This window comes from Sturnus vulgaris, chromosome 1 (genome assembly GCF_052056855.1).
Source record: "Sturnus vulgaris isolate bStuVul1 chromosome 1, bStuVul1.hap1, whole genome shotgun sequence".
Taxonomy (NCBI): domain Eukaryota; kingdom Metazoa; phylum Chordata; class Aves; order Passeriformes; family Sturnidae; genus Sturnus; species Sturnus vulgaris.
This window is the reverse complement of record NC_142243.1, coordinates 47,721,834-47,742,514: the sequence shown is the minus strand read 5'-3', so window position 1 is coordinate 47,742,514 and position 20,681 is coordinate 47,721,834. Positions and strand designations below refer to the sequence as shown.

General features: G+C 35.3%; 1 protein-coding gene across 2 annotated transcripts in view; it reads left to right on the top strand.

Moving 5' to 3' along the window:
• The window catches only part of DPY19L1 (dpy-19 like C-mannosyltransferase 1), a 45,196-nt gene extending 25,210 nt beyond the window's left edge, over nucleotides 1-19,986 (top strand). For both annotated transcript variants that reach the window (XM_014886864.2, XM_088166118.1), the window contains 12 exons: nucleotides 473-559; nucleotides 2,032-2,091; nucleotides 4,483-4,563; nucleotides 5,343-5,444; nucleotides 6,144-6,215; nucleotides 7,636-7,685; nucleotides 8,349-8,373; nucleotides 9,917-10,036; nucleotides 14,732-14,906; nucleotides 15,679-15,778; nucleotides 17,225-17,350; nucleotides 18,391-19,986. In XM_014886864.2, coding sequence (XP_014742350.1) covers nucleotides 473-559; nucleotides 2,032-2,091; nucleotides 4,483-4,563; nucleotides 5,343-5,444; nucleotides 6,144-6,215; nucleotides 7,636-7,685; nucleotides 8,349-8,373; nucleotides 9,917-10,036; nucleotides 14,732-14,906; nucleotides 15,679-15,778; nucleotides 17,225-17,350; nucleotides 18,391-18,547 — 1,155 coding nt within the window. In that variant the 3' untranslated portion in view covers nucleotides 18,548-19,986. The remainder of the gene's footprint in view (nucleotides 1-472; nucleotides 560-2,031; nucleotides 2,092-4,482; nucleotides 4,564-5,342; nucleotides 5,445-6,143; nucleotides 6,216-7,635; nucleotides 7,686-8,348; nucleotides 8,374-9,916; nucleotides 10,037-14,731; nucleotides 14,907-15,678; nucleotides 15,779-17,224; nucleotides 17,351-18,390) is intronic.
• The last annotated feature ends 695 nt before the right edge of the window (nucleotides 19,987-20,681 follow it).

The following is a 20,681-nucleotide window of genomic DNA, read 5'->3' as shown; positions in this document are numbered from 1 at the left end:
GTGCATATGATCAAACAGTCAGAGTTCTGCTTCCTTGACTTTGATGATGATGGTATTTTAAATACCTGTTTGCCAGTTAGGAAGAAAGAAGACACCAAACATTCTATTCATTTTTATGTTTGTCCAGAATTCTAAAAGGTAACAAACAGGATGGAGAGAACTCATACAGTAATTTAGAAAAAAAATCATATTTTAGAAATAACTTCAGAAACGTAGCTATTGTATTACATTAATTTGTCCTATGGCCAGGATTTGTTCTTGCATACTTTTAATAAATAAAACAAATAATCTACACATGGCTACCTGCTGTGCCATTTAGTATTTATAATCAGCGTTTTCAGAACAAATCTGCAAGTGTGAGTATCAGGCTTGCACTTTGCTGTAAAGTAGGTGTTTTTAAATTTAAAGCTGTTAACAGATTAGGTAATCCTTTTCTATTTTGAATTGAATAATTTTTAATTTCTTCTTTCAGGTGTCTCTTCTGGTGTGTTTTATTCTGATGTTCGGTAATTCAATGTTACTGACATCATATTATGCTGCATCTTTAGTAGTTATCTCGGTAAGTTGCTTAAGAAGAATCATATGCTCTGCTAATACTGCAGTGCTGTACTGTTGTAAATATATTGATCTAAAATGTAAAACTGCTGCATTACCAGACAGATGAGAAACCTTTCCACTAGAAACAGAATTAGACAATAAAGATATCTGGTGAAAGGGTAAATACTAATTCAAGAAATCATGATTTACACCAAAACCTCTTCGTAGGAGAAATTCAGTTAAGACTCAGCTCTTCTACTTTTACGGTTCTCTTCTTTTAATAAAAATGTAAAATTTACCATGTATGTAATTTTGACCAGAGTGACTGTAAAACAAGAACATGAGCAAGGAGGAGCTTCATTTAAATGCTTCTTATTGATAGTAAATCCTCTAGTGCAGAACAAATGACTAAACCATATATAACAGTGGTTTAAGACTGAAACTGCCATATCATACCACTGTGTTAGCAAAATTATTCACTGAAGATTCGTCATCTCACCATTCATTATCTTGATTTTTCTTTAAATAGGAAAAACTCCACAACCTCTCACTTTTGTGTAGTTCCTCATAAAGGATTTATGTATGTAAGAAATAGGAGATAAAGTGTTGTGAACAGATCCTATTTAGCTTACTGCAAATCATCTTAATTTCTGATTCTTTTTTCTTCTTTGTCTGTTTATATTTTGTCGATCAGCGAGAGTTGTGGCAATTTCTCACTTACGCTAACAGTAAACTGCCTTGGCTGCATATTTCCTGTAGTATAGTTTGCTTGTTATTAAACTATTCTAGTTTCTTGTAGCAACTTTTGTAATTATATATTAAATACAGGTTGAGTTGAGTTCTCAACCTGCTGAGTTCCTTACCTGTTTTATGCTTTGAAAAAAGTATTTGTTGTTTATATGCTATTTGGATGCTTATATTGGCCTCAGTCTCACATATAGACTGGTTTTCTGGAAGCTTTTAATTACATTGTTCATCAAATTAGCCTAAAGTGGGTCTTCCTTGTATCATAAAATGAACATATTGTGAAACGGAAAAGAGTGACTCTTATTGCCCTCCAGGCTCTGTTGCCTTACTTGAAAATTGTTTGTATTATGCTGCCAGTAATTTATTTACTGCTTCGGTCTCTTGTCATTCACAGAAGCAGACAGAACTCAGTTTCCCATTGGTTTTGATTTAAAGAAGCTTAGAACTGAATAATACAGAATCTCCTTACTCGTTCAAGAGAAAAGTAGTCTTCCATTAATTGTACTCGAGCTGCAGTAAGAGTTTTTATGTTGGCAAGTTTTGCCAGTGCAGGGTGAAATCATGCTGTATATATTCATATCTCATATATTATTCGTATCATAGGCTGTGTTAATTATGGAAGATTTTTAATAAATAAATGTATAATGCAAGAGGCTTACCAAAGGGAAAAACCATCTCATTCAGGGTACTGAAATAGCTTGATGTTATTACATTACCCTGAAAATGTGCATTAATTTTTTTTATTAGGGAATTCTTGAATGGAGTCCAAAAGTCTTGAAAAGGCGCAAAAGAGAAGTCTGTGTATGGGTAAGGAATTTAATATATTTTGAATTTCAGAGAAAAACTATGACTTCTGTTTGTTTTTGTCAAATACAGGAACAACTTCTGGTTTCATTTCTAATAATTGAAAATCAAGGAATATAGCTGAACTACTGTCTTTAATAAATTGTCAATGTTCCCAGCAATTAGTCTTAAATTACTGAAGAAATAAGTATAAACACACACTTATATCAAAACACTGAAATAGCCTTTTAATGGCAACACGTTTAATTTTAAATTGCCAAATTTACATGTTTACAAAACCTAAGATCTGCATGCAAATCCTTTTAAAGTAAAGGTCAATTTAGAAAAGGGAAGTAAAATGTTAACAGTGCTTGAAGAAATGGAGATTAAGATACTGCATTAGATACTCACTAAAATGTGGGTATCTATATAATTATTAAGGATATTTTTATGACAGCAGCAAACATCTTAAAATTATGTAGAGAAGCAAGTCTGTAGGGTGTGTGGGTGAGGTTGGACGGTGGTAGAAGTCATGTCCAAACAGGGAGAACACTCCCAAAACTATTATTAATAAAATGTAACAATGTAGAAAACATGAGAAGTGACTTGCTGCTTAAGATGTAACATTAGCATGTAAAAACACCTGAAATGGGAGCTTATCAAGACCATGCTTGACTTAAGACAGGCATTTGTATTAAATGAAGGGCAAGCTGTTAGCAAAACTGGATGAAATTCATACAGTTATTATAAAGGAATTAGAATAGGAAGTAATTAAAATATGTATAGCAAACGGCAGTGCATGTATGCATGCCTGACTGTAGTACCAGAGAAAATCAGAGTGTAGGCAAATTTCATGTCAGTTTTCTGAAATGGAGATCCAAGACACTTGTGAAACAGCAAACTAATAAATTTTGTAAAAAAATAAGAACTTGTATGATGAGGAAAGTGTTAAGTTGTATGTATGTGCAGCATAATGAGAGACATCCAACGCAGCCTTTGTGGAACGAAGTCATGCCTTGCAAAAATGTTTGACTCCTCTGAAGGATGTAGACAAGGGTATGTGGGTGAATGTAATGTACAAAATTTCAGGAACTTTTTGTAGGAGCTGTCTAACTGGAACTGTAAAAGAAATTAAATTCCGTGAGATAAGGTAGAATATTAGAAGGTCAGAAACAAAGGGTGGGATTAAATGGTAAGTTTTCAAAAGACCACCTCGACCCTAAAAGTGTATATAAAATAATTGATCCCAAATAAGGTGCTACCATTCAGCAGAGAATGACTTATATAACTTTCCTATGCAAAGTTCTCTGAACACACCAATTTATTACTGAGCAGGCACCAAGAAGGAAAATAATTGATGGAAATCACAGAAAAGGATCTGTAGAGAAAGCAGAAATTTTTTTAAAATTTTGTGAATTCATATGTAACATTGCAAATACTGTATGTAGTCTCAGTCAATGTATCTTGCCTAAAAAAAAATTTAAAAACTAGAATGCCTTTCTGCAAAATCTATTACCATTATGTAAAATATGAAGATAATTATTAACATAGATTCACCAAATAGTTGAGATTTTAAAATACATTAGGATTCTACATCATGTAAAATAAAGGTAAATATGACAAAGCCATTGAATAAAAGTAGAATATAATTTTAGTTTTTTTAGTGCCCCTTTTGCTGGCAGCAATAAGCTTATAACGAATAAGAAAGTTACTATGGAAGAAAAAAACTCAGATCCATTCAGTAAAGGATTAGGATAGGTATTTAGGTTTCTTAGCAGCCATTAAATGACAGCCCATCGTCACATCCAAACCTGGTTACATTAGGGCAAAGATCAATTTTTTGTTGCATTCTCTATTAAAGCATCTGCTGTGAGTCCCAAATACAAGATACTAAGACAGGTTGTCCTATTCAGTCGTTCCAATTTTATAAAGAATAAGCTAGATTAAGCTACACTACCAAGAATTTAACCTTCCTGATACAGGAATAAACTTGATACATAACTAAAAGTAGTAACTGTACATACTTTGTTTATATATCCATCAACTTCTAACCTCAGATCATCTTGAGATGGTGCTATAAATCATCAAATTCCTCCAAAGGTTTGAATTACCAGGCTAGCACAACTTGATAATATGGAGCAGCTCTTGTCCAAAAACAGTCCCTACACACTGATATGTGCAAAACAGATGAAACAGACAGTGAGGCTGCCCCTGTTTAAAGATAACTTTGCTATCCCCTCTGCTACAATGTTGTATGTAGTGATACAGCTGTAGTGTAAATCAGTTGCGCAAAATTATTTCAGCTGTAACATAGGAGAGTTTATAAGTAGTAGCTAAATTTAAGAAGCCTTTAAAAAAAAGAAAAAAGTTATAAAAGTTAAAGACATCAGTTTCATTCTAAGTATATTTTTCAAGGTCATTGAAGGATGTGCCTGGCTATTTGGGACAGTCACCTTGAAATACCTGACTTCTCTTGTGTTTGGAATAGCCGATGATGTAAGTTCTCTTATCAGAGTATTTAGTTGTTATGTTTCAAAAAGTTTATCACTCCTAATATTTGATTTTGACATCTTACAGATACACTTCCTGAATTTCTAGGATTTGTTTTGCAGAAGTGGGATAGAGATTGTATATTTGCTTTTTCTTTCATTATGTATTATCACTTTGAGATGTTATTACCAAAATTTGTGAAAACACAAATATATATACTTTTGTCTTAGTGAATGCTCTATGTATTTGTTTTTAAATGTGGATTTATAGGGCTTTGTTTGTCTTGGCTATCGTCTCCTTCACCTTTATTTGCTCAATATGTCAGTTCACTCTTCTCTTAAACTAATTTTGATGGCAGTTTTGAAATGCTTGTTGTAACAAATACAGCCTTTGCTGTATTTCAGCCTTTTTATTCTATTGTTAAAAACCTGTCTGTAGATGTATATCGAGAGCTGAAAGTTAGGAAGGTCGCATCTTAAAATATGGCTATGCATAACTATGCTCTTGTTGAATACAATCACAATGGTAACACCCTTTTTTTTGCTGTTTTCTGCTTTTTATTTAACACTGTACAATCTGTGTTAGACTCAAAGATGTTATCTAATACCCTGTAAGTAGATTTTTGGTGCTCTTGTAACAGTACTGTAAGTGGTGTAAGCTTCTGTACTAATTAAAAATGTTTCTCAATACAATATAATTTCTCATATTTATACTTCTTTGTTGTGGAAAACAGGACAGCTTTTGCTTATTACAATTTGGTATTTCTTTCCTGTATATCCTACCAGGCTCATATAGGAAATATATTGAAGTCTAAATTTATTGGCTACAAGGATTTTGATACATTAATGTATACCTGTGCTGCTGAGTTTGACTTCATGGAAAAAGAGGTAATTTGGTCAAAATATGTGATTTTGGAAGAGGGAACTTCTTGTTTTATCTTTATTTGTAACTTAAAACATTTGAGAACCACACCTTCTACTGCCATCATAAGTTCAAATACATGCTTGTGAAAAGAGAAATTAATGAACTAAAGCTAAATTTAATTGGGTTTATTGCATTTAAATGAACTTAAACCAAAGCAGTGTTTTGATTTTAGATCTAAGAAATGTGCTTGCTTGAATGAAAGAAGTGCTTCCTCAGGAATAAATGAAAGGTTAGAGTTCTGCAAACAAGATTTTTATGGGGCTCTCAGTGCCTGGTTTTGAGTATATGGAAAATATAATGAGAGCTGCAAGGGCCTTATGCAGTAGATTGAGACTATAGAACAGCATTGAAGCTTCATAATGTGGCATTAATAGACATCTTTTAATTTATCAGCACCTAGATACGCATTTGGAACATTTATAGGTTCGTCAACCCATAGTACTCAAATTCAGATGAGATACAATCTATTTCTCATCTTTGGATGGCTCGCCAAAGAACTGGAAATAATTTACTGATGACCCTAGTATTATGTATGATTGCTGAGTGGAGTTTATATTTACATTTTACTCCAGGAAGATCTCCTTATATTAATTTCTCTAAAATGGTGATTTAAATAATTACAGATGAAGGAAAGTGATTAATGAACTTGATTTCCATTTTAGACTCCAGTAAGATACACAAAGACTCTGCTCTTACCAGTTGTTCTGGTGGTTTTTGGGGTAATCATTAAAAGGGTAAGTGATTGATATAGTGAGTCGCCTTTACCTTGAACTTATGTTTCAGTTTTTTTGAAGAGATTGCTATTTAATTATTTATTTGAGATGGGAAGAAATTCGTGTGGTGGGTTAAGCTCTGCTGACTGCCAGGTACCTGCCAAGCCATGCTGCCATTCCATGCTCCCAATATGATGGGGAAAGAAGAATAGAAAAATCTCATGGGCCAGGATAAGTATGGGGGCCTCATTTTCTGATTCACTGTCATTAATTTTTTGTGAATTGAAAATAAAATGCAAGAAGCAAACTGAAAACTAAAACCATCTTCTACTTATCCCCAGGCTCAGTGAGTCCCTTCCATAGGCTGCAGTTGTTTTATGATCTGGGTCAGCATAGGTCCTTTCCATGTGGTAGAGTTCTTCAGAAACAGACTGCTCCAGCATGAGTCCCCCACAGATTGCAGCTCCTGCCAGAAAACCTGCTCCTTTGTGGGCTCTTGTCCCCAAGCTGCAGTTCCTGCAAAGAGCTTTTTCCTTTGGGGACTCTCTGGGTTGCAGCATCCTTCAAGACATGTGCTCCTGCTCTGGCATAGGGTCCTGCACATGTCTCGCAGGTGAATTTCTATCTGCTCCACCTTAATCTTTCATGGGCCTCTGGGGAAAAAAACAACTTACATGACCGTGGTGTTCTCCAAAAGCTGCAATCTCATGGTTCACATGGAGCACCTCCTCCTGCTCCTTCACTGACCTCCGTGACTTCAGGGTCATTTCACTCCCAGTTCTCCCACTGCTCTCTCTTAAAGCTGCTGCAGTGTTACCTTTTTGCAAAGATGTTATCAATAGGGGCCCCACCAGTGTTGGTGATGGGTTCAGCTTTGGCAGTGGTAGATCTGGTTGGAAGCTGTCTGGAACTGGCTCTCACTGACATGGGGGGTGCAGCCCCTGGTCACTTCCCACCGAAGCCACCCCTGCAATGTTCCTGCTGCTGAAACCTTGGCATGTAAACCCAATACAGTCAGAAAAAATACAAATTCTCAAAAACATGTATTTAAAATTCTGTGTTCTCTTTACAAAGATTTTTGACAAGGTCCAGTCCTGAGTCCTGATGAAACTTGATTTCATGTTAACCACCAAAAAAAATTCTGTTATTTAGCTGATGAATACTAAAACTGGAGTTTGTAACTGTTTTTATAAATTTGATTATGTATAATTTGTATAAAAACAGCTTACATTTTGCACAGGAACAGATGGGATAACTGCTAACTGCCTGGCTAATTAAACATCCTCTAAAAGAAGTTTTAGCTAAAACATGACGTCTTTTATTTTAGCATTATCTCAGAAAGAGATTACCCAGGTATAGTTTAATTTATCAAATGTTGAAAATGCTTCAAAATGCTTTTGAAAGTTTGTTCATACTTTTTGTTGTCTCTTGTTTTCTTCAGGCAATTAAATATATTTTGTGGTCCTTATCTCATACAGGCCGATATGAAAAGTAAGTATTGTCTTCTTTTTTAATGTAAAACTTAATTTTCTGCTGGAAGTTCATTTGATTTGGTATGTGCTACATCATTCAGAATTCTGTATTATCTTAGTCCTTTTTGAAAGGTTAGTTATGTGCAGTTTGGTAACTGAATGGATGTATTACAAATGGTATTTTTATGTTATAACTAAAACTAAGGTTATCTGCTAAACCTGTTTTAGACATCTTAACCCATTTATGCCTAGATTTTATATTTAATGATTTACTTTTTCTACTCTGTTCCTAAACATTTATGTATTTATGTATTATGTTTATGTTACAGCAAAAAAGCCTTTTTGCTTTTTTACTATAGATAATGAATGCAAATTCTTTTTTCCCCATTATTTTCTTCCAGGTTATAAAGATATCTGAGTTTCATCTCATGGAAGTAATTAAAAGATAAACCTGCTAAAATCAAAACTCAAGATTTCCAAATAGATACAGGGATTGAGGAAGATAGTTGTGACTTGCAATTTATTTCAAAACTTGCATAGAGGGGAAAAAACTTTTTGACGCTTGACTTAAGCTTACTGAATTAATTGCATTGTCTAATGCTGTTAGAGATATTCTTAAAATAAAACCAGTGCTTCTGTAGTACATAAATAATGCTGGGTTTTGGGTTGTTATTTTTTTCAGAGAAGAACGCTTTATCCATGGTGAGGTAAGATTCTTTTTCTGCACAATTTTATTCCTATGTTAATGCAAATACTCAGTATTGAAATGCTGGTTGCAATGGGCTGATGCTGATACATATGGTTTATTTGAAGCTAAGTATTTGCACTGTTACTTCCCTCATCTTAAGTTGGGTCTAGTATGTCACCAGAATAACTCTGGAATGTTGGACAAAGGAATATACTGGCTTATGTGGGTGATTGTGCAAGAGAGGAATCTTGGACTTTTATTGTAGCTGCTCCAAAACACACTGAAATTAGGCTGGACCTTCCATTTTCAACATGGAGACTGAGAAGGAGATTGGTTCCTTCATATGATGTATAATGTTCAAATTCTGTTTTGAGATATGCCATAATGAATGTTGTAGTACACATGATTCTTTTCAGTAAAACTGTGCAAAGCAATGTAGTGTGTCCCCCTCGGGAGCCCTCAGCACTGGAAGAACGTAGAGCATGTCCAGAGGATGTCTACAAAAACATAGAGATATAGAAAACCTCTCCTATGAGGACAGACTGAGAGAGTTGGGGCTGTTCAGCCTGGAGAAGAGAAGGCTGCAGGGAGACTTGACTGGGGCCTTTCTTTGCTTAAAGGGGACCTATAAGAAAGACAAGGACAACTTTTTAGCAGGATCTGTTTCAATAGGACAAGGGATAATGACTTATAATGGAATCAGGTAGATTTAGGCTAGCTATAAGAAAGAAATCTTTCTACAATGAGAGTGGTGAAACATTAGGATCAAGTGGCCCAGAGAGTTGGTAGATGTCTGTTATGGTTGAACCCCAAGTTATTTTAGAGCAGGTTTAGACTGTTTAGATTAAATATCCAAAAGTTTTGTCAAGGAGTGGAATAGGCTGTGCAGGGAAGGAGTTGAGTCACCATCCCTAAAGGCATTTAAAGACGTGTAGATGTGGCACTGAGGTCGTGGTTTAGCTGTGGACTTAATCTTAGAGGTTTTTTCAAACCTAAATGATTCTGTGATAATCAATGAGATAAAAGCACTGATTGCAAAAATGCCTCTGATTTAGCACAGCACTTTGACAAGTAATATAGATTAATGTTAAGAGCACTGAGTGACATACTTGATGCTTTTTGGAATAGTAAAAGCAAGCTGCCTCTGATTGTGTGATTATCGAGTATGATCTTATTCGCTTCTCTTATTCCATACTTGGGTATTTTCAGCACTAAAAAGCAGGGTCTTTTAACTTCTATAAAGAGGTTATAGAAGAAATTTTGCATAATAATTGCCTGTTAATGTCTATTAAATAGCTAGCTATTTCTCTAGCTTCTTTTTCTTTTATTGATAATGTTTCTTCCTGTTATTCCATTCCTTAGATGCACTACATTCACTTTAGATAAAAGATAACAGAAAGTCATTATCACATCTGAAGTAGGAATATCTTTACTTTGATTTGGAGTCTTTCAGACAAATTCGTCATTTAAGCTATACTGAAAATGAAGTTGTGTGTTTAAGGCATAAATGAAAAGTATGCAAATTTGCTTCTGTGTCTTGTGGTTTCTTTTTTTCTTTTCAGCTGGTATTCCATGCATTGCAGCTGTTGGCATACAGCGTCCTAGCAATTTTAATCATGCGACTAAAGCTGTTTTTAACACCACATCTGTGTATTATGGCTTCCTTGGTGTGTTCAAAACAGGTAAGTTCTCTTTTTTCCTGTAGATATCTCAGTACTTAGAGTATTACACAGATATTTATCCTAAAGCAGATTTCTCTGTGTGTAATTGCTGAATATGAGGGTACCAGATAAAAATAAACCAGGTTATATTGCCTGTCAAAAAACGGTTCCATTCTCCCCTCTTCCCAAATAAAGCAAAAGGCTTGCTTTATGCAACTTATTCAATTGCATTATTATACAAGTTAACATGCTGTGTATCAAGCTTGTGCACAGGGAGACAGATTTTACTGTGTTTGCACACCTCTATGCCACTGCAAGTTTTTACTGACTATTAATTTTATCCAGTCTTTGTTTACACTGTGTTTTCACAGCTCTTCAGAGCTTATTGCCTTGAATATTTCTTGTCTTTTAATTCTTTCCAGATGTCTCATCTGAAGTCTTGCATGTTGAAAACATTTCAATCTTAAAAATCAAACTCATATGCCTAACTCAGACTTAATATTTCTACTTTGTAATAATTTATAACATCAAATGTTACTAGATTTCCTCCAGATATAAAAGTTCTTAGAATAGGCTTTCCATGTTTCATTATCTGTGTTTTTGAGAAGTGGACGTGATTAAATCTCTATTTAAATAGTTGTTTTAGAAGCTTTGAACATGCAGCAGAAGTAGGGTAAGTAGTCCTTTGTCTGGGAAGCAGGCAGGGAGGTAGATCGAAAACTGTCTGAACAGCTGGGCGGAGAGAGAGGTGATCAGTGGTGCCAAGTCTGGTTGAAGGCCAGTAACCTGAGGGGCCAGTGCTGGGTCCAGGACTGTTCAATATCTTTGTTAGTGGAATAAATGGTGGGACAGAGTGCACTTTCAGCAAGTTTGCTGATGGTACAAAACTGGGAGGAATGGCAGGGTCTTTTAACATGGTGCCCAGTGACAGGACCAGAGGCAATGGGCACGATGAAATGCATGTTCCCTCTGAGCATGTGGAAACTTTCACTGTGAGGGTGGTCAGCACTTGCACAGGTTGCCCAGGGATGTGGTGAACTGTCCATCCTTGGAGGTACTCAGAAGCTGTCGGGACATGGACTTGGGGCACTTGGCTCTGGGTGACCATGCTCAAGCAGCAGGGCTAGATCTTCAGAAGTTCCCGTCACCCTGCACTGCACTGTGGTTTTGTACAAAGTGTCTAAAGGGTGGTACAGTGAAGGCAGTTCCTGTCTGTGAAACAGCTGATACCCGTGTCAAACAACTGGAAGACGAGTGAATGAGATGGATTTATGAGAAGAGGTGAAAGCTATTTAGGCTAGCTGAACAAATAATTGTTTTGCAGAAAACGGAACTGCTTCATAAATGAACTTTAGTAAACGGCAGTTCTTTGTAACACTGGACAGATTACATAGTATCAGTCTGCTTAAATGTTGTACTCATCCCTTTTTTGATGTCTGATGTACTTGGCATAGGTGAAAGTGCTGAATGTTTGCCAGCATCAAATGAATCTCTACAGTTAAAATATAAAATGCTAAGAAATTGTCAAAACCTCTTTCTTTAGCCACCTGTAATTGAGTATTGGGACTTAGGAATTTCATGTACATGCTTGCTATTCTGGAAGATTCACAGGTGTTCAGTTTTGCAGCTCTTAGTTCTTGAAATACTGGCATCCTTTTAGGTGATCTGGTTATTCAAGCAATAGCAGTTGCACTGGTTATTTTTCTAAGTGAACTTTCATAAGGTGTTTCTGAGCAATTTGAAATAAGGCTGCTTTTCAAAGGTCAGAAAAACAAGATGAAAAATGTTCTTCTAACATGCAATTTCTAGATAATTATGATTTAAATTAATGCTGTCCAATGTTGATTTGTTCTTAGTTCTTATTTTAACTGTGTGTTTCTTGATGGGCTTTTCTGCCCTGTCGGTTGTGGTGGTGGTAGTAGTTGTGTAGTTTTGTAGTGAAGTTCAGAACTAAAAGTATTTATATATTTTGTGCCACAGTAAAATCTGTCCTGATTTTATTTTTAGCTGCATAGTGACTTTTTTTTCTTAAAGCACCTGAGTAATAGCATTTCAGTAATTCTTCCTGGATTGTTATGGGTGTTTAGTACTGCAGCTGGGGTTGTCAGGCCAGTTAGTGATGGTGGTGCTTTTCGTAATTCTTGCATGTTGGATCTTAAAGGATGCCACAAGTAGTAAGTGTGTAAATATTGGAAGGGAAGACAGGTTCAGAGTATTTTTCAGTATTTTTTATCTGCTGCTTCCAACTGCATTTTGTCCCTTTGTTTGTTCTGCTGTTTCCTATTGTGGAGTGAGAGTAAGCTTCTCAGGGAGCTGCAATTGCAGATGATAACCTGTTTCTGGGAGTTGCCATAAGGCTCTTGAGCCACCATTGAGCAGATCACTTCTAAGGCTTAAGCAAACAATAAGAAAACTTCTTTTTTTGTTCTTATTTTAGTTGGTTTGCTTGTTTTTGTAGGGCTAGGAAAATACCAAGTGTTTTTAATGAGCTTTTTCTATACTAATGGCTGCTGAGGAGAAGTAATTTTCTGGGGGTGAAAATTGTGACTATACATGCAGTACTGATCCAGAATTTCTTGGATGGAGGAAGATGGGACTTAATCAACCAAATGGTTGATTACCACTCAGTACACTTTATCACTGGATAAAGTTTTAGATGTTTGAATGAACATAAGTTAATAAGTGACAATTTAGTTTTACAGATGCAAGAAAAATGTAAGCAAATTTAAGATAGGTAGTTACTGTAATTGAGGTCAACACTATCCTTTCATCTAGAAGACCATGAAAGTTTATCTGCAGGGGTGTGGTAGTATATCTAATTTGTTTTGAGGCTAAAAATTACTATTTGCACATGGAAAAGAAACTTTGTATGTTGTGTTCTTTCAGCCATTGCATGAATCCCTGCACTTTCCATTTTTCCATTACCAGCAGCTTGGGGCAGCTGATGGGCAATAAGAATGATAATGTTCTTTTTCTAATAAAAAATATTTTCATTGTCTGGAATGCTTTCTGATGAAAAAAAGTGACCTAATGTTGATTTTCATGGGAAAATAATTCACTTCATAACACATTTTCAAGAAAGTATTTTTAATGAAATAAAAATGCAAAGTAGCTGCATGTTTGCAAAGGGAGTAACTCCCTTTTTCTGTAGAGTTGCCTTTTAATTATGAAAAACCTGTGATTAGAACCTTTACTTCTCTTAAGTTGAACCAAGAGGAGTAATTAAATTAAGGATCAGTTCAGTTTTGTCACTGAATTTACTGTTCGTGCTTCAAGTTAGACTCATATCTGCTTTTGTTTCTGTTCAGACTTTTGAGCATTTACATCCACACATTTCCTCTTTCTGTTAGGGAAATTATACTATCCTGAGTGGAAATTTTGAAAACAAAATAAAATATCTGGAGAAAGACTTGAAGTATTGATCTGGGAAAAACAAAACAAAAAAAAAACAAAAAAAACCCCAAAAACACCCCAAAACATTGAATTGATAAAATACACCACATAAGGATCAGCATCCCATGAGAGAAATGCTTCTTTTGCATTGCATATATATTCAACCATTCTAGGCTCCTTGTGTTTTGCAGCTGTTGGTGAAAAGGAAGTTTGTTCATGTAGAGCAGCCTACAAATGAATTCATTTCTCTTCATCCTTCAAGATCCACACAGTGGTCGGGCCTATTTGGGATATTAACTTTTCCTGGATAGTATTGCTGTTCTTCTCGGAGTGTTTAGTGAGCCTTTAGGGATTAGAACAGAGTACACTGTTTTTGGAGAGGTGGCTGGAGGATTTTAATATTCTGAGGTAGTTTGTGGTTAGTTTATAAGAAAGATAACACACACTACCTAATCGATGTAGTCAGCCTAGTAGGAGCTTCTGCTTGAGAGACTTCCTTGTATTGTTTCATGCTTCAGTTAAAAAAAACCCTAGGTAATGGTACTATGAATGAAATTTATTTAGTGTGGATTTGATATTTTTAATGTGTGGAGCCTTCTAATTGGGAAAAAAAATGTAGTTTATACTTTCTTATTTACGGTTTAGTTCAAGTACGGACCTGGTAAACTGTTACTGCTCAAACTAAGCTTGAACACAGCAAATTTAGTAATACTTATTTAACTACCCATTTTCACGTATTTAGGAATATTTGCTTAGAGCCTCCAGCAAATTGTCTTTAGGAAACAATGCGAGCCCCAGTTCAGGAAAGGAAATATTGGGATATAAAGCAGCATTAAGCTTACTATCCTCAAATCTGCTTTTCTAATAAGTTTCAAAAGTTTGCAGTACAGTCTCTAATCTGTATACTACACATAAAAACTCTAGATGTAAACAGGAGATAAAATACCATAAAAGTCTAGTTAGCTTTCTTGAGTCATCTTTACTTGCAGATTTTTACATTTGAGCTACAACTTTAAAAGTTTACATTAATGTGAATTTTAATTTTTTTTTATTTATTTAGAATTGCAAATTTAATGTAAAATATTTGTTAAACCATGAATAATTCTTAGGAATTGTATTCTGAAATATAATATGTATTGTATATAATATATTATTATGTTTTGAACTTTATTATAATACTATGAAGTTTAGTGGAGAAGAAATAGCAGATATATTTCATAGTGTAATATATGTCAGGTTCCTCATAGAGAAATGAAAATTAATTGTTCTGCATACTGCATTACAGAATTGTTGTCTAGGAATTAATTGATTCTTGCATTTCAGTTGTTTGGATGGCTCTTCTATAAAATCCAGCCCAAAACATTGGTCTTTGCTATTTTAGCATTGATGACAATAGAGGGATCTGCAAACCTTCGGACTCAGTGGAACATCATGGGAGAATTTAGCAATTTGCCACAGGAAGAACTTTTAGAGTGGATAAAAGTCAATACCAGACAAGGTAAACTATTTAATAATGTAGGATGTCCCCATTTATTGTGAGGTCGAACCATGGAACCTGTCACAAGTGACTGCAGAGGTGTTGCTACTATCTGTGGCTCTGGCATGTCTACTTGTCCACATAAAAGCTATCTCCAATGAAAAAAAGGACTAAAAGCTGACTTTGTTAGACTCCAGGCTACTGATCTGGAGGTTCTAACCCCTGGTGTAATGTTTTCAACAAAAATATCTTTGCCAAGTCAAATTAAAGCAGATTTTTACTTAAATGACACTGGTCCTGTATGTTGGGTGCATGATCAGCATTTTGCTAGAAGAGAATTAAAAATGTCTATTTGTGTTGTGGTTGCACCCCTCCTTTTCCTAAAATCTGTCAGAAAACTGGTTGGAAACAAAGTCGTTGCTTTTCTGGAAGGAAAATATGTCAAAGCCATAGTGGACTGAAATTTTATTGCCCATTTAACACTGACGAAAGTGACAGATAGAAGTGTGTTGTTATAATGAGTATGTTATTCTACCAATTCAAGAAAAATAAGTTGCATTAAATCGCCATTCTTTGATGCTTAGTTATCTAATGGTTTATATTCAAGGCTAAAAAATCCCCAAACTTAAATACTGATTTTGTGCATTTCCTGTTGATGTCACATACGGCATTTTAAAAAGGAGTACCCTACCCTCTTCATGGTTTTTCTATAGGATTACTTTTCAGAGATTTGAATTCCTTCTCTAACTGTTTGATTTCTTGTTTCAAAAATACCTTTGATTGTGTATTTCAGATGCAGTTTTTGCAGGAGCAATGCCTACAATGGCAAGTGTTAAATTGTCTACACTGCGTCCTATTGTAAATCATCCTCACTATGAAGATGCAGGTTTAAGGTAAATTTTGCAGTTGAGGTTTTAGTTGCATCTGCTATTAATTCTCGTAATGTTTGTAACACACTGTAGGAATGGCATCACGTTATATTGTAAAATTTGTTAAAACCCCGTAGAATTGGATTTGTTATTTCAGTCAGATTGAAAATGCATGCATTATTTTTTCAGGGTTTCCTTTCTGTGTTCATCAGAAAGGATACACTCCAGGGACAGATATGACTTCAAACTTACATAACAAGAAGATCAGAATTAAATTAAGGAACTGGATTTCATCTGTAGAATTATATCCTTTCTTCATTCTGTTTACTCCTGACATTGTAGACAGATATATTTTTTTCTCTTGGATAACCAGGGTATTCTATTAGCTTTCTGTGAATGGCTGTCATTTTTTGTGATAATTGGTTAATTATTGAAGCTGAAATTTTGTAGTGGAGTTACTAAGATTGGTACTCATTGTTTTCAAAATCAGGATATTTACCTAAATTGAATTGATTTATCTGAAAAGGTCAAGAATTTCTTTTACTAAATTTAATAGTGTAGCATCATGTTTTTGTTAATTTGGTGAAACTGCTTAAAAGAAATCCAACACAGCAAGAAAGAAGCAAGACTGAGAGGGATAAAAAAGAAAGTACAGGAGTTCATTTTACATGCCTTATGTCCTTAGTTATCTGCCTGGCATTAACTGGCTTTAGCTTTTGGTCAGCCCTGAATTGGTCAGACAGTGGGACTTGGATGTTCACTGTAGGTCCCTTTCAATTGAAATATTTTGTCCTAGTTACAAAATCGTGAGACCAGGGCATGTTTGGGAAAAATAAGGTACAGCTAATACTCATATTAAGTATCAGAAAATGAATGGGCTTTAACAGCATCATGCTTTGCACATTCAGAGGAGGATATTGCTGATATAATATGGACTGGCCTGGTTTGGAGGGACCTTAAAGGTCACCCAGTTCCAAAACAGGATCATAGTGTCCAAGGGCTGAATTTGCTTCATCACTGTAGGTGAACTCCAGGTCTTGTGCTCTGCATTTCAAAATGTCCCAGCAAGGGCAGTGTGACCATAGTGACACACAGTGACAGGGATCTTTTGTGAAGAGACTCGGCTGAGGATTGATTCCTCCTGATCACCCCAGTCCAAGCAGCGTCGTTTCTGGCCTTCAGTATTATATGGTGAATGCATTACTTTGACATCTTTACACTTTCAGTTCACAGTAACCATGGATCTTGTTACAAAGTTGTCTCCTGCTACAGAAAAACCAAAGGGCTGTATAACTTGTTCTTGGAAGTATTATATTCATGAAGACGTATTAAGCAAGTGGCACTATTAATGTAAACTTTGCTTTAGCATAGTTATCTTGTGAAATAAAAAAGCCTTTCTCTCCAGTCTAAGATTAAAGCTTATGTTTTCATGCTGTATTGCAGCTAACCCTTAGATTTTTCTTTTTGAAGGGCCAGAACTAAAGTAGTGTATTCCATGTACAGTCGAAAACCTGCAAGCCAAGTAAAAAGAGACTTGATAAAACTAGGAGTGAATTACTACATTCTTGAAGAGTCATTGTGTGTAAGCAGAAAGAAGTAAGTAATCTCCCTCTTTCTCATAAGAATGATACACCCCTCAAATGTGTAGTCTAAGATTCATATCAAATTTTGGAATGTTGATTTGTGCTTTTTTTATTAAAAGTGTCCAAAATACATTTCTGTCCAGCATCTCTAGATAGTAATTGGTATAATTGACTTTACCATCATTAGCAACCTTGTGTTCTTTATGTGAACCTAGAAAGCTGTGTTGTATGGGTTTTTAAACTTCACTGTGAAACACTGAAGGAAAGAAGTCATTACAAAGGAAAGAAATAATTATTTGCTGATGGCAAATAATGAAATAATTTGTATAATTTGTATAATGTATAATGAAAGCCTAGTATGAATAAAAGGTGAAAATTAAAAGATAGTTGGAGCACCAAAATGCTATGACCACTAATAGTTACTAAAAATTTTGTCACATTTAAGATGCTATGCTTTTTTTTCCCCCTCCTCCCCCCTTGGTTTCTCTTTCTGGCCTCCAAAACACAATTAGTTTGGATTTTTAATTTTCATTTAGAATAAAATTAAATGTATCTGTTCAATTTCTTTGCAATTATCTATGATAAAATTAGAAAATTCTCAGTTGTAATAACTTTGAAAGGCAGCTGAACAGGGAATTGATGTTGGCTATGATCTTTTATAAAAAAAGCAGGGAGTTACTGCTTTTTAAAGGTGTTTTATTTCCTGAATTTTCTTTAGAAATGTTGCAATAGGTATATCACCCTCCATTTTATTGGAAGATTTAAGTGTCTCTGGTAATGTATAATTTGCATTGTTTTATGTACTTCCTCCTCCACATTAATTCTCTATTAATTACATAACCACAAAAGCCAGATGCATTTTACACATTCTCAAAACTATTTTTAAATTACTACTATATTTATTGATTTTCTAATCTGTTCATTTTTCTAGTATCAAGACAAACTTAAAAAATACAGATGGCACAATCAAGTATTCATGGGACACTATGAAGCAAGCTTCATGATTTTTTTATAGCATTTCTTCATTTCTCTTTTTGTATTCCTATTTTTTAGGCCTGGCTGCAGTATGCCTGAAATTTGGGATGTCGAAGATCCTGCTAATAGAGGAAAAATTCCTTTATGTACCCTTATGAGCAAGGATTCCAGGCCATATTTCATCACAGTATTTGAAAATAGCAATTACAGAGTCTTGAAGATTCCAAAGGAATAACATTTAAATGCAATGAAGCATCAGTCTTTCAAATCTTTAAACTAGTAACTGTAAGAATTCTAAATCAGAAATACTTTTTTTACTAGACTTAAAATGGAAAAATGTGTGTTTTATCTTTACCATTTTAAGTGAATTCTGATTATAGAAATATCTTAAACCTAACAGTTTGGATTTCTATTTCAGGGTCAGTCCCTTGAGATTTGCTATGCAAATGATTATATGTTTGCACATTTTATTTAACACTAATCCAAAACGAGCTGAAAGTAGCTATGGAAGAGTTTGTAGGTGGACTTGAAACTTCATTTTTTTGGTGCATGTTATTTGAATCCTATTGATATTAAAAAAGAAGACTAATAAGGGTAATATTTGCAGTAAGCAATAGTTTAGCTTCTCTGTGTCCAAGGGTTTTTAGAATTTTCTTAAGCTTTCGGAATAAGCTGGCATAATATACATGAAATTTTTAAGGGAAAATGCTTTATTCAGGAAAAATCTTTCATAGCCTTAGAAAGATACTAAAATAAATCCTTCACTGCCTTAACTAGACCTTCAGCACCTAACTTGATAAGAAACTACTTTCAAAATTTAATGCCCTTTTTCCTTTCCCCATATATTAGATCCTGCCTGGACTTTTTCATCAGCATTAAAGAAAAATGAAATTTATCCCAGTTGTGCTATGGGTGTAGTCAGTTGTGTGGGTATAATTACTCTAGCATTATTAGACTGGTTCTGCTGTTTTTCTGTCATCTTGATGTCACACCAGTATTATAATTAGATAATAGAGAACTCATTTTCTGAGATACCCAGTGCGAGGATACTCTTTAGTTGTTTAACTGACTTGGTAGAATTTTTGTATGTTTATTGCCATTGGGAGCTGTCACAGCTTCCTGTGATTCTTCAGTATCATAAGACTTCTAAGGTCTGATGTTTCACTATGTATCTATCATTCATGGTTTGGATTTGTTTCAACTCAGTTTTTTTGTTCATATCAGTCTATTGGTATGACTGGTCTTTTTAGCCCTAATAGCATCTGGTGATCCTGGATGTTATAGGGACAGCATCCATCACGCCTGTAACAGTGTCGATTAAATGGGAACCTGTGATAAAGTAGTACTATAACAACTGATCAGTATTCTAAAACATCTTATTTTTTTATAATCTGTTTTATTGAGAGGGTGAGGGAGAATGGCTGAAAATGCATTAGCTTTTTAACTTTTACAGAATAGGTTTTGGAAAAATTTCTATAAGGAAACTCACAAAAAAAAGGGCTCTTGGGAAGTCACTTTTTAAAATGTTAATTGAATTCAAGGAAGCAGGAAAAAAGTCTTTATATAAACATTGTGACTAGTGTTTCGGCACAAAAAGGTACTGTATTTTTATGAAGTTTATGCCAACTGTTGACATGTACTTATGTGGTTAAATAAAAAAGAGAAAGATGGAAATTGTTCTCATATTTCTGGTAGTGTTACACTTCCCTTATGTCTGTTAAACTGAAGTTTAACAGAGTTACCACAGCAGATATGATTGAGGCTGAACTTTCAACTAAAAAAAATGCACAGAAGGGTTGCAGATGATTAAACCAAACTCACACACCTCTTTCTGGCTTCCTTTTTATTCCAAATATCAGTGCAGGACTATGTGAAAAGACTGGTGGAATGAAGAAACATTTGAAACTTAAGGTTCAAAGATGTGCTTTAGTAAAAATGTGTGGAGGCTGAAGGCCTCTCAGCAAAAGAGTCTGCCTCTCTCCCCTTGACGTTATGCCTTTAGGCACTCCCGTTGGCCCTTCCCCCTTTGTACTGCCCCTGAGCCCTCAGATGATTCGTTTGCTGCTCTACCCCAACCCCCAGCTCTCCTATATCAACACTGCTCCCTCAGACCCCCTTCAGCCTGCTCATCCCTGGACCCCTTCAAGGAAGAAGAATAAAGCTTTGCTTTGGATCACCACACACGGCTCCCGTCTCTTCCTCCTGTGCCAGCCGAAGTGGAGAGCTCCCAAAAGAGCTGAAATCCCTCTCCACCCGGGAGTGAGCAAGGAGGATGTGCCTGTGCCCAGAGGACGTCCTCCCCAGGACGCTTCTCTAGAAGGTCGAAGCAGTCCACCACCGCTTCAGGGCCCGCCACGACAGCTGGCACT